The 14393-nt window shown below is 44.1% G+C and overlaps 1 protein-coding gene across 7 annotated transcripts in view; it reads right to left on the reverse strand.

Annotated features, from left to right (window-relative positions):
• The window catches only part of APLP2 (amyloid beta precursor like protein 2), a 120915-nt gene that overhangs the window by 37403 nt on the left and 69119 nt on the right, over positions 1-14393 (reverse strand). For 4 of the 7 annotated variants that reach the window (XM_040326233.1, XM_040326231.1, XM_040326232.1 and 1 more), the window contains exons 2-7: positions 11017-11190; positions 7462-7591; positions 4841-4953; positions 4101-4291; positions 3756-3964; positions 1565-1732 (exon numbers count right to left, since the gene is read on the reverse strand). In XM_040326233.1, coding sequence (XP_040182167.1) covers positions 1565-1732; positions 3756-3964; positions 4101-4291; positions 4841-4953; positions 7462-7591; positions 11017-11190 — 985 coding nt within the window. The remainder of the gene's footprint in view (positions 1-1564; positions 1733-3755; positions 3965-4100; positions 4292-4840; positions 4954-7461; positions 7592-11016; positions 11191-14393) is intronic. The other 3 variants (XM_040326237.1, XM_040326236.1, XM_040326235.1) reach the window with 1 other exon arrangement.

Below are 14393 nucleotides of genomic sequence, written 5' to 3' on the forward strand. Positions count from 1 at the left end.
GACACCATGACCAATGAGTGAGTACATATACACAAATGCCTTATGGCTATTGGTCATTGATGCTTTTCAGTCTGTGAAATGCTATAACGGATTTGGTACGGTTTTATAGGTTTATTTATTTTATCGTTTTGTTATCAGAAACCTTTGTGATATGCTTTTGTTACAGCGCATTTGTCTTTATATTGTAAAAAAAAAATCATAAATTACTTGCAATCTAAAATGCAAAATGCAATGTAATATGGCTACCTGGAAGTTTTACTGCACACAGTTGGTGTACAGAACTCCCCCCGAAATGTAATTTCTTGCTAGTGTGATTGGCTTACTAATTTTACCAGAAGTCTGTGCTAAGATACAAGTCAGATTTCTGGCATCCCCTGCAACAAGATATTCGTTTTGGCGAGATACTCCCAAATAAGGATGAGCTCCGGCATGTTCGCAAAGCCCACCAGGAAGTCGGCACTACGCTGCGCTAATCACAGGCAGTTAACATTTCCCGATCTCTGCAGCCGCGCATCGGGACAAAGTCTCGCTGGCTGAGATTAGCGCAGCACCGTGCCGACTTCCTGGCGGGCTCTGCACATGGGGTTTGCGAACACGCCGGAGCTCATCCTCACTCCCAAAGTGAAAAAAAAAAAAAAAAAGAAGGTATGCAGGACCCTGAAATTTCCCTCATTATAACCCTGCAAGTGCAGCAGGCAATTGATAATTACGATATCACTCCCATTCACATCCATTTTGCACATGTAAACAAAGAGCGATTTCTTGAAAATGACATTCTTTATCTGCTAGCCAATGGCAAATATAAATTCAGATTGGAGTCCAAAAATCCTCCTTTGCCCTCGTAGCTTGTTTACCAGGCTCCTGCCTTTCCAGCTGGGCCTCACGTCTTGTACCTGCCTTGCACATTGGTCTCTGCCAGATGAGCAAAAGAACCAATCCAGAACCTTGCAGTGGATCTAGAAAAAGCCATTGAATCCAATCTGAGATTTACTGGTGTTGCCACCAATTTGCCAGATCATATCTACACATCTTGTGGGAATGCAAACCCTTCTAGGAATAGACTGAACAATCCCAGCTGCAGATCAGAGGAAAGCAAGTTTAGGATTCTATGAAGATTAAGCCACAAACAGAAAGCAAATAGGGAGGAGAAACAGACGCAATAAATGGGCAGCAACAAGGACACTGCACTACATGTTGGAGTCTTTAACCCTTTTATTCCATGTACAAGGAGCACCAGCAACTGTGTTAAGGGCCACACTAGCCAAAAAGCATGTTAAGCACACCTGAAAAATAAAAAAAGGAGCAGCTGCTGAGAACGGACCAACATTCAGATTAGGTGCCAACGGGACACAGGATGGACCCAACCTGAATATTGCTCTGTCCACAGGACAGATCACTCCACCGTGCACAGAGAACACGGTCCTCTTTTATGGAGCAATTAGATGGATGTTAAGATGGATGACTTTGGGGGTGAAGAAGGTTAAAAAGAAAGGCTGGTGTCACCATAATCAACCTGGTGAACCAGGTTCCAGGGATAGGAGGCCAGGGGCCCCCCATGACTTACTCATGACTTTGCAAACTGCCATGCAATATTCCTTCGTCTCAAAATTGTTCCTGTTGCCACCGCAGCCGCCATATATAAACTTGACACACCTTTGCTGTTCAGGGATGAAGTACCAGCGAGGAAACATGGCGCGGCAGGGCCCAGTTGTGGCTTCTTGAGAGCAGACAGCTGTGAGGAGATGGGTCACAAACAGTGCAAGGTGAACGTCATGGGGTCAGGAGGCGCATCAAACCTCCAACCTCCCAACTAACTAATGATCAGACTGAACTGCATGTACCAAAACTGAGTGGACCAACCCTCAAAAGGTTGCTCTGGAACACTGGCCCAATCTGGTTCCAGCTTTCTTTACACCAGTCTTTATTAAATCAGCACCTACCATGGGGAATGTCAATGAACAATGTTGGAACACAAGCACATTCCCTTAACCTTGTTATGACAGATCAGCACACAGTTTGATTTAGTCTTTCATGTCAAAACTAGCACACCTGTATCCATTCTTTAAAGTGGAACTTCATCCTATATTTAAAGCCGAGTCCCACCCAAAAATGGAAGTTCCGGTTCCTCCCCCCTCTGGTGTCACATTTGGCACCTTTCATGGGGGAACAGATACCTGCGTAATAATTTGCTCCCACTTCCGGTGATAGATTGCCACAGATTCCGTGGCGACCTACACCATGTCCCGGCCCCCCCTCTGTCTTCTAGGAGACACACAGGTCCCAGAAGAGTGCAGGGACCAGTGAGGACGCGCAGCACGACTCGCACATGCGCAGTAGGGATCCAGGCTCTGAAGCCACAAGGCTTCACTTCTTGATTCCCCTACTGAACATGGAGGCGCCTCCACCCAGGAGCCGCTGGGCGACGACAGATGGGCTTCGGGTGAGGACATTGCAGGCACCCAGGACAGGTAAGTGTACATATATTAAAAGTCAGCAGCTTAAGTATTTTGTAGCTGCTGACTTTTTTTTCCCGGCGGGACTCTGCTTTAAAGCTCCTGCCTTCCTGTAAAAAGAATAGGGCAGTGTTTTTGTTTTTATTGCCCTTCTGTTTTTATAAAGAGCGCGACCTTACCCTCCATGCATGTCTTTCGCCTAGGCCAGGGGTAGGCAAACTTGGCCCTCCAGCTGTGGTGAAACTACAAGTCCCATGAGACATTGCAGGACCCTGACAATCACAGGCATGACTCCTAGAGGCATGATTGGATTTGTAGTTTCACCACAGCTGGAGTGCCGAGGTTGCCTACCCCAAGCCTAGGCAACCGACATGCACAACGCTCGATAGGCCTCTCAGTATATGCACATCACATATGCACTAAGGCCTTTAAACTTTAAGAAAAAAAAGGAGGGGGGAGGGCCTAGTGGCAGGTCATCGCCAGGCCCCGCCAGATGATCCAGAAAGAGCCCTCAGACCTCTCAATGACATAAAAAGTAAGATGGCAGCGGGGGACCAAGCAGTGTCTGTTGACAAAAGGCTGTCAAGCAGGACAATGCTGGATCTGAGGGCTTGGAGTATTCAAAATGTGCGATCACCTGGAGGGAAGCAGGGGAATAGAAAAAAAATTGAAAGGGGAGTAGGATGAAGGTCCCCTTAAAAGAAGGTGAAAATTCTTAAATATTTTTCACCTGTATGCTCTGACGTTTTAAAGTGTGCGCGCACTTAAACTGAAGTTTGGCTGTCTCATAGGTTAGCGTCCAGAAATGCCTTATTGTGCCTAAACAGTAGCCTAAAAAACAAGTGGAATTTATTTATTTTTTTATAGGAAAAAAGAGGAGTACACTTCCTGTGCCTAAGCACTGTTCTATAGCCTCTTAGCTGTATATCTGTAGTGCGAGATCATCTGAGGTACTGCTGCCACTGGCTGCTGATCTCTGATCTACAGTGCGATTTGGTGATCTCCCTACTGTGGTGCCTACAGAGGAATCTGTACCCAAGGACCTGCAATCATCAGATCAGCCACTGGGGGAAGCGGGGGTTGCTCCGACAAAACCTTGCTTCTACCAAGATGGCCATCTCGCACGGTGAGTCAGCTGCAGGTAGACAACAAGCTACACTGGTGACTGGTCCTTTTGTTCTGTCTGCCCTTTTAAAGCCGTTCATAAAGTCCAAAAAATGTTGGGAAGACAACACGACGATATCCACAAACTTTTCCTGCACAATGAGAGCCAACCTGGTCAGCCACCAGTGTGCACCTTACCTTTCACATCGGTAATGATCTCTTTATCAGATATTGTCCGCCCATTGATGACTTCTGTGGGTGTCTCATCGTTATATTCGTCCTCATCCTTGTAATTGTCATAATAATAATCACGATCTTCTACAGCCTCATCTTCATTCTCCACCTCTTCCTCTTCATCCTCCACTGCGACTGTGAAGTCTTCTACGTCAGCTTCAGTGGGGAATTCACTAGGAAACAAAAAAAAAAAAAAAAAATTAGAAGATTTCTGCGGTATGAGGCACAAAACGTGGAAAGTCATTTCATCATCCGCGACACAGCAATTTAAAAAAGGAAATTGAATTACAAGACACTATAAAAACTAACCTCTTGTAGGCTTCATAGTCATCCTCATCTTCATCTTCCTCCTCATCATCTTCCTCCTCTTCTTTAGACAGAGGCTCTGCCAGTTTCTTGGCATGGGGACAGCAGACATACTCTGTGCCGCGGAACTGGCCGGCGCCACATGGAAGCAGCATTCCGTAACTATGGAGGATCATGACCTCAGTCACACAGGCCTGGGGGGAGCCAAGGTTAGAGTGTCAAACCATTATGGAACAGATATCTAACCTAAAATATGTCATCTCTGAACTGGCTATGCATTAAAGCAAAGGTCACTGAATAGATTTTCTAAACACTGGCATGACCACAGGTATCAAAGTCCCAAACACCAGCTATGTGCGTGCACGTAAGCCCCCCTAACGTGTGCAGAGGTACCACATGTCTCTGCCACATCCAAAAAGACAAGACAGACCTTTGGCATATATCTGTGCCGAATATGGCAGCTTGTATATATTGGAGACTGATGTTCCTCGTTTGTTTGAAGGTCAATAATGTTATATAAAACTATCAATAGAGTAAATCATATATTACACCTGCAATACTTCTGAATTCCAATTTACTGTTTCCTTTGCAAATCCAAACAGTCCAGAACACCTTCTAGCACTCTATATTAGATCTTTGTGAGAGATCAGATTTGTTTTTCCAAGGATCCTCCTTACCCCTAAACACTCCTGTACTTTGCCGATAACCGGAAGATCAGTATTCTATTCTACTCAATTGGTTACCTTTCGAGCCACGCTCTGCCAGTACTGTTCCTTCTCGCACAGGTCCATCTGCTCCTTGTGGAAGAACTTGCACTTCTCAGGAACCAGGAGAACATCGCTTACAAAGTCACCCACTGCAAATAAAAAGCAAAGTCATCAACATGGGGATTTAGATCACACTATATAAAATCCAAATAGAATCCGCACTTCCCATAGTGCTTGATCAATAATCGGGGAGATTGTTAGCTACAAAGAGCAGGGCCCTCTGATTCCTCTTGTTCCAAATTGTAATGTAAATTGTAATGTCTGCCTTTATTTTGTTAAGCGTTGCGCAAACTGTTGGCGCTCAATAAATCCTGTATTATAATAATAATAATAAATATTATTTATTAATATTATTATTAATAATATCAAAACGATTGCTAAAGCCAGCCATAGACGGTTCAAATCTTGGTCGGTTCAGCAGGACAGAACGTACCCAAGTTGAACGATCAACTTTGGTACAACCAGCCTGCCGGATTTTACATGCGATTATTCCAAGCAGCTGGTATTGCCACTAGCAATAATCACTGTGTTCTCCCAGCGGGACAGTTTCTCTGCGTCCCCCTGCCGAGAGGGATACCCGTTAACACATTCTGTGGTTGCAGGAAAGAAATTCACTCCATCTATGGCCAGCCTAGGATGGAGCCAACTAGACAAGAAGATAAAGTCACCAGAACCCCAAAAAACACATTTCACATATTTATTGTAAAGATAGCATCACAAAGTCATTTCAGGGTCCCCTCCTAAAGGCAATAAGTCACCCTAAAGCCTCATACACACAAACCAATTTTACGCAGACAAAAGCGTAGGACTTTTGTCCGAAGGGCGTTGGCCAGGAAATTGTATTGCATACAAACGGCACACAATTGTCAGCCAACAAACGTGAAACTACGTGGTTTTTCAGCTCTTTAGCGCCACCCTTTGGGCACCTTATGCTAATGTTGTGTTTGGTGAGCATTGCTTTTGAGCATGCCTGTTTGTACTTTGGACTTGTGTACACAGAATGGGAAAATTCGACAACAGACCCAACAGACCATTGTTCGTGGAAAATTTTAAAGCCTGCCATCCAACATTTGTCCACGGAAAATCGTGTCTGATAAGTTGTTGCTGGGAAGATCAAAATTACACAATATATTTATCACACAGAAGCCTATTAAGGCCAAAACTTTGTTCAGCTTGAAGAGCCAGCATAATGGTCCTCGATATGTTATATTTTTATTTTTCCCCCTCACTGGTTCTTCTCTGCCCACGCAGAATTTATATACAGTACAATTCGATTTATATAATTATTTATTCAAAATGAGAGAATATATATATATATATATATATATATATATATATATATATATATATATATATATATATATATATATATATATATATATATATATATATATATTTTGTGATTATATTCCTGGATATATCCTCTGGTTAGCTAGTTAGACCCAGTGGCGAATTTTTTATCTATATGTAAATAAAACATAATCATTTTTCAACTTTGTCAGATTGCTCTGACCGTTCATAATGTCCCAACGTTTTGATATTTTTTTTAGAACTAGGGAGTTTGATCTAATTTACAATATGTATTAATTTTTCTATCCACCTTACAGGAGGATACAAATGTCTTGCTTTTTTTGGGTTTCAAAAATTCTCAGATATCAGATTGTTATTATTGAACCTTTTTTTATTCAAACGGGGGTAGCAGGGTGACACACCTATGTCATTTCTGTTAAGACGCAGCTTTCTTGGCGAGTGTATAAATCTTTGCTCAATACAGTGAAGATGGTCACATGCATAGAAATTAATTTAAAATTAACGGCTTCCTCTGTTTGCAGTCATAGTCAGAAAACCGTGACTGTTCGCACTCAATAAATCATTAATTGACATGACTCCTGCTAACCAACAGCTCTGACCTTGGCGCACCGATCATTCGTGCGTACAAACCGACTGCATAAATCCTGGTGCGACTGCTATATGGCCATGTGATTTATTTAACAAGGTCTTGGAATTTCACGAGGCCCAACACAAGGCTTGGAGAGTGACGGCTCAGCACAAAGGACGGCGATTCATGGGACCAGAAGGATGCCAACTAACTGCCGGCAGAAACTGGTCATCTTATTTCTGGGTTTAATTTTTCATTATAGGATGGGGAGAGTAAACTTCAATCACCTCATCCCCAATTTCCTCAAATCCCTCTAAATGCTCTCCAAGTAAGGGCCCATTCACACCAGGTGCACCGGACCGCCATTTCCAATGCAAAGACAAGACTTAAGTCAGTTTACACCAATGTGTTGTAGTATTTAAAAAATAAAAAAATACATCATGGGTACACCACCTGATGAAGCTACTGTGGCGAGATTAGAACTGAATAAATTGTCACTTTTGGAACATTTTAATAAAGCTTGGAAAAAAAATAAGTTTACAATGCGGTGTTGTCAGGTCATCAGCAGACAACTGTGGCTGCTTTCTAATGCAACTTCTAGTCCTAAGGATGGAAGTACGCTGTGCCCATGAGGTACGGCCGGGTGAATTCACAGGCCACGTCAGGCATGTGTGGAGAGCTGGGTTTGTAGGGATGTTGGGGGGGAACGGATACGCACCTAGACACTTGTAGGGCACTACGATGTGGCTGTGGCCTTTGCAATTCTTCTTGCCCTTCTTGCACCAGTTATCAATGCTGACTGGCTGGCTGGCTTCCACCACATTGGTGATTTTAAATTCGGGGTACACCTGCATGGGAAAAAAAAAAGCAGGTAGTAAATCACTATTGCTACAAAACACAACAGCCTACAGGTCTAAGGTAGACATAAACAGGTCCTACATCTGATATTAGGGATGCACTGATATATCAGTCGAAAACTGTCCCCCCCCCCCTCCCCTTTTTGCCAATATAAACAAAAAAGTACCAAGAATGGCCCCTGAAAAACATGCGACGTTGCCTCAATTTTGTCACTTTTATGAAGCGTTTTCATTGGTCATAGGACTCAAAAACTGCAGCAAGATCGCAACAGGGTTTCCAATGCATTTCAATGGGGAGGTGCGTTTTTTTTATCTGACCAAAAATGCGGCAAGTGGGACCAGTGTGAAGACATACAAAAGGATTTGCGCTTCAAAAACTGCTCAGTGCGAAAGCAGCCCATCGGTGGAAAAGGTGCCGCTTATGGCCGAAAATAAAATACATTTTTTATTTAACTGTGCATTTCGGTTTCAGTTTTCGGCCAAGTGCATCCTGAATTTATGGTTTGCACCATGAAATTACATTTGTCAGAATTGGGGACATAGAACCCAGGAGAGATGAAATGATAAGAGCCAAGGACCACAATAAAGAGAATATTTCACTTGTTTCTTGCTTGCAGCAGTATTAAGTGTTATAGAGAACATTGAAGGCAAATCTTTAATTTGTAATCTTCTTGTAAAAGTTCCTTACCAGGAGATCATGCCAATAATAGCACTTCTCCCCGTAATTAGCAGCGGCGTTGTCAGTCAACTCCCTCATGTACTTGTTTGCTTGCCCATCAGGCCTGGGCATGTCTAATGCAGAACTGATTAACAACCTAATGGCCAACTAAAGGTTCATGGAGGGAAGGCTGGCAATGGCGCTGCCAACTACAAGGAAATGTCTTTGTGTTGTCAGTCTGCAACAAGAAATTCTGTTACTGGCAGAATCTCCAGGTGAGAAACATTGCAACGCATTCACAAAAAAAAAAATGTTTTAATAAAGGCCAAGTCCAGGTTTTAGTCCAAGATTCGCTTAGATAATCTCTTGGTACCCCCACCTGTATTTCAGTGTGCCCATTCTGTGTGCCAATTCTGGTTTGAATTCAGCTAAGCTGTGTGTTGCTCCACTCACATGTCCTACATGTCCCATCTGCCACTGAGGTAGAAAGCTTGTGCACAGCCTTGCCAGCAAACCATTCACCCGCCCAGGTCAGGCCTCTGTAAGGACCTGAGGATGGGGATAAACACTCAGAGAAGCTTGTGCATTGCCGCCCCCCACCCCATATGATGCACTAATCACGGGTGCAATACTCTGTAGGCTTTAATACAAAAGACAAAGTAAATGCACATTAATGAAAAAGATAAATTGTGCTTTATTGATAACTTTTTGCAAAACATGGACTTGGCCTTTAAGAAAACCATATACAGTGAGACATGATGTCAAATATACACTGAAAAATGTATTTGGGAGTTTACAAATATATATTTAACCACTTGACCACTGGGCACGTAAACCCCCTTAATAACCAGACCAATTTTCAGCTTTCGGTGCTCTCACAATTTGAATGACAATTACTCAGTCATATAACACTGTACCCAAATGAAATTTTCGTCCTTTTTTTCACACAAATAGAGCTTTCTTTTGGTGGTATTTAATCACCGTTGGGTTTTTTATTTTTTGCGCTATAAGAGAAAAAAGACTGAAAATTCTGTAAAAAAAAATAATTTTTCTTTGTTTCTGTTATAAAATTTGGCAAATTTAGTATTTTTTCTTCATTCTTTTGCATAAATGTTAAAGATAAAGTTACGCCGAGTAAATAGATACCCAACATGTCACCCTTCAAAATTGCACACGCTCGTGGAATGGCGCCAAACTTCGCTACTTAAAAATCCCCATAGACGCCGTTGCGGAGTATTGCGGGGTATTGAGGGGCATTGCAGAGTATTGCGGGGCATTGCAGAGTATTGCGGGGCATTGCAGAGTATTGCGGGGCATTGCAGAGTATTGCGGGGCATTGCAGAGTATTGCGGGGCATTGCAGAGTATGGGGGCATTGCAGAGTATGGGGACATTGCAGAGTATTGCACAGGGAGGGATGGATGGCTGGATCTGTGACTGAATGTGTCACAGATCCAGCCCGCAGCAGCAGCAGCAGCTGCTGCTGCTTCCGCTCTCTCCCCTCTCCTCTCTCACACTGTACCGTTCGGTACAGAGAGGAGAGGGAGGAACCGGCGTCATCACATGACGCCGGTTTGTTTACTAGTGATCGCTCCGTCATTGGACGGAGCGATCACGTGGTAAAGCGCCGCTATCAGCGGCGATTTACCGTGATCCGTGATCAGTCGCCCTCCTAGAGTTAAGCAACCGCCTTGTAGACGTATTTTGTCTATAGGGCGGTTGCTAACTGGTTAAAATGTTACTAAACCTAGTAACATGAAAATAGTTCAACTGGCCTCCCACAGTGCTTATAAATCATATTTTTACATTAAAATACTGCCACTATATACCCTTTTGGATGAGCTGTATACCACGGTTACAGGATAAACAGCAGTTTCTCCAGTGCTGAGAGTTCAGGATGGTGGAGATTTCCACTGCAGTCTCTATACACGCCCACATGTGTGATGTCAATATCATTTGACCTGGCTAGCTCTGAGAACAAGTAAATGTTCTCTCCAGCATAAAAGACAACTGAGCATGTGCAGGTCAGCCACCCTGCCTGTGTTAGAGGGCTTTCCCCAGATAGACCGTACAGGAGGGGAGAATCTGTCCATAGAGGATAAAACAGCCTTTTAAACACAATGTAGAGGATTAACCCCTTAGGTTCCACAGTGAGTAAAACAAGCATGCTATGCTGTATATATATATATATATATATATATATATATATATATATATATATATATATATATATATATATATAGATAGATAGATAGATAGACTGATTTTACTGTTGTGGGTTTAGTAACACTTTAACGTGAATGCTGTATTGTCAAGAAAGTATCTGTAGAAAAATCTGGCGTTTACCATCTTATATCACCAGCTGTGCAGCAGAAATCTGCATGGACTCTTTGAATGCTGCTCTACGACCAGTCTATACTATCCTTGGGCAGGTAAAACAACCCCCATTTGGTTTGCTGAAGTTCAGCATTAAAAACATAAAAACGCATACATTTTTCTCTTTCTTCATGTAGGATGATGTCCAAGTCCCTACCTACTAAAGCGATTGGCGGCATCGGCTTCAGGGTGTTTTGGTGCCCACACACACACACACGTGCAGTAAACCCCATCTGGAATCCCATGGAGACCATTACACAGCTCACATAATGCCGGGGGTGCCTTCTTTTGGCACCTTTGTGTTTCTGCTGCCTGGCACGCCACCAGATGACCATACGCTGTACAGGGTGGATATAGGGGTTCCCATCTATCAAGGCACTCACCTCTTGGCAGTACTCCAGAATCTCGTCCTCTTTTTGGAAACAGCTTTTGGACCCGGAGGGATCTGGTTCCCATTTGCTGGTTTGAACATTGACGTGCATGTTTAATTTCCCGCAGAACATGGCCACCTGAGGCTCAGTCATGGCGAACCCCGATGCAGCATTGGCGGCGAGAGCCTGGTAAGAGAAAAAAAAAACAAGCAAGGTTAGTAAGAGGTCTACGAACGTCACTTACCGACATATAAAATTCTCCCGTCTGCAAAATTAGTACACACCCATTAAACCCAATCACAAAAAGGGATCACATACAGACTAATGCAATAAAAGCTGCCACGAAGGGGACAAGCACCCCCCAACATTTGTCACAAAGGATGTTTAAAGCTTAACTCCAACATAAGCCCAAGTCTAAACACAAGAGTTTTCTTCCTTGAATCTTGGTGTGCTTTGTGTATTTCTTCAAGTTCTGTGCAGTAACCCCAAATTACAGACCAATCACTGTTGCTCTTTCGCCTTGTGCAGAGTGACTGGTCTTGTATCCACCCCTCCTGTAGTTTTTTCCTGACAGCCTGTAGTGGGTGGAGCCTGTTGAGTCCCTCCCACAGCTCTGCTCTCTGCACAGGCTATGTACAGCACAGTGATGTCACAGCTACTTTATTGGTTACGATGCAGAGCCGCACCAGATTCTCCAGTTTAAGTAAATCTCCTCAAATTATGTCCAAGTCTGGTACATTTTCTGTTAGGACAGGTGGATGAGGCTCTTATGCCGTGTACACACGATCAGGTTTCTCAGCGGTGAAAACACCACTGAGAAACCCAGATGGGAAAACTGAGGACCGGTGCACTGCCATGAAATGTGTTTTGCCATGAAATGTGATGGTCCGCCTCCATCACATCCCATTGGCTCACTCATGTCATGTGACATATAGACACGTCATCAGTCTCAGCTAGGCTATTATAGGGAGAGGATCTCCTCTCCCTGTGATAGCTTGAGTTATATATGTGGATGAGGGCTGAAGTGTCGCCCCTTCACCTCTTCTGCGCCTGCTCCTTCCATAGAACGGAGAGTGATACCCGTGTAACCAAAAGATAATATAAAAGTCGTATTGGAGAGTATGGGGGATTTCCAGGGTGCAGAATCCAAGAATCAAAGCACGTAGCTGCTATATAGTGTTAGGAAGGAGAAGGCAGTGTGATATGCACAGCTCTGTGGGGAGCAGCCTGTGTGCAGTGAGTGCATTGCTCGTGTAACAACGTATAGAAACAATGATCGCACACACACATCTATAGGCTGCCTCTCCCCTCCTCCTGCTCTCAGGCTGTGGCCAGCAGCACACACACACACCATGGGCAGCCTGTATAATGGAGCAGCCTCCCATCTGCCTGCCCCCCTCTCCTCTCTCTTAGCCCTTTGATAAGCTGCACGGGGGTTGACCTCCCTGGGTGTGCGAGTAAGCTACATTTACGTCTACTACAGCTCCGTGCAGCTATTACAGGGGGAGGAGATCCTCTCCCTATGATAGCCAATAGCCTAGCTGAGACTGATGACGTGTCTATATGTCACATGACATGAGTGAGCCAATGGGATGTGATGGAGGCGGACCATCACATTTCATGGCAAATCGCATTTCATGGCAATGCACCGGCTTTGTCCCTTTTCCCCGTGTACACATGGGCAGTTTTCCAGAAAGGTTTTCTCTTGGTCGAGAAAACCGGCCGTGTGTAGGGTAGGGGGAAAAAAAAAAAAAAAAAAACGCTGCGATTCGTGACGAGAAAATTTAGAACATGTTCTAAATTTTCCTGTCGTGATTCTCGGCGGTTTTCTTGTCAGGAAAACTGCTGGAGAGCCTAGTACACACGCCCGGTTTTCTCGTCCAAGAGAAAGCATGACAGTTTTCCCAACAAGAAAACGGATTGTGTGTACCCGGCATTAGATTGTAAGCTCTATGGAGCAGGGCCCTTTGATTCCTACTGTATTAAAGTGTATTGTATTTGTACTGTCTACCCTCAAGTTGTAAAGCGCTGTGTAAACTTTTGGCGCTATATAAATCTGAATAATAACAATAATAATAGCCCTGTACAACAAATTTAGAGCTGGTTCACACACAGGCGGCATGGACTTTGGGGGCGACTCTGCAAGGCGATCTCAAGATGACTTGAGTGGCAACTTGCAAAATGACTTCTGTATTGAAAGCGGATCTCCACCCTGAAGTGAAGTCACGCTAAATTGGCACCCACCCCCCCCTCCTGGGTCACATTTGACACCTTTCATGGGGGAGGGGGGTGCAGATACCTGTCTAAAGACAGGTATTTGCACCCACTTCCGGCCACCCGTCAGGGGCAAAATACGGGTTTTTTTCTGACATCCCGTCCGTCCCCCGTTGTGTGCTGGGAACACTCGGCTCATTTAAAAAAAGTCAAGACTCAACAGGACACCACTGCTGTCCAAACATCAGGAACGTCGTTCCCATCCATCCCATTATGGGGGTACCCGTTATGGGGGTACCATGTCAGGGGCATGACGGTATGCAAATCTCACCAAAAGGGGCCACACAGCAATACAAGCCGAAAGATCCAAATAGGCAGTAAAAGGTGGAGAAACTGGGCAGGTAACATTTATCGCGTTTTTATTTTTACTTTACAAATCAGAAGTTCTGTCCCACAATCACGTATTTCAGTGGTGGCTTTTAAGCTGAAAAATGAGGGGCAAGATTGGGATTTGCAGTTTTAATTCACTCCGAGTAGAAATCTTTCCCTCGTGACCTACATAACAGCGGTGCCAGTGTATGTTGGCATCCAGAGCACATGCTTTGTAAGCCGGGTCACATGTGAGGTTCAACGCCATCCACATCATAACATACTTAATCCCCGGCTCACACGGCCCGAGCGTTCTCCGCTGAGCCCGGGAAGAATTCTCATGGAAATGCCCAAAAACGCACACAACACTGCGCACATTCTTCATAACATTTGTCAGCAGGCCTCCAGTGCTTCCAACTTTATGGGACCTCAACAGGCTACACATTGTACAATTCGAGTTGTATTAGAGGAAAGGTGTCATGCTCCAATCTGAATGGGAGGTGGTCATCAAGCCATCCTAAATCACAAGGATGGAATTCCTCTACAGCAGATCCCATTCTATAAAAAGTGTAAATACTGCACTTGTAATAAAAAAAAAAAAAAGAACACGAGAAAAAAAAAAAAGGCAAACAGGCACGATTGTTCATGCGTCTGCATTAAAGTTGGTTACCTGCCTGTACAGCAAGTTTTACATTTTGCATGCACAGCTCTATAGAAATTTTGCAATGCCAACTGCACTTCAGCGCATGCACAGGAATAGCACCACCCTTGCCCAGCGGGCAGCTCCAGGAAGCTGCATCTCTGGA

This window comes from Rana temporaria, chromosome 10, assembly GCF_905171775.1.
Source record: "Rana temporaria chromosome 10, aRanTem1.1, whole genome shotgun sequence".
Taxonomy (NCBI): domain Eukaryota; kingdom Metazoa; phylum Chordata; class Amphibia; order Anura; family Ranidae; genus Rana; species Rana temporaria.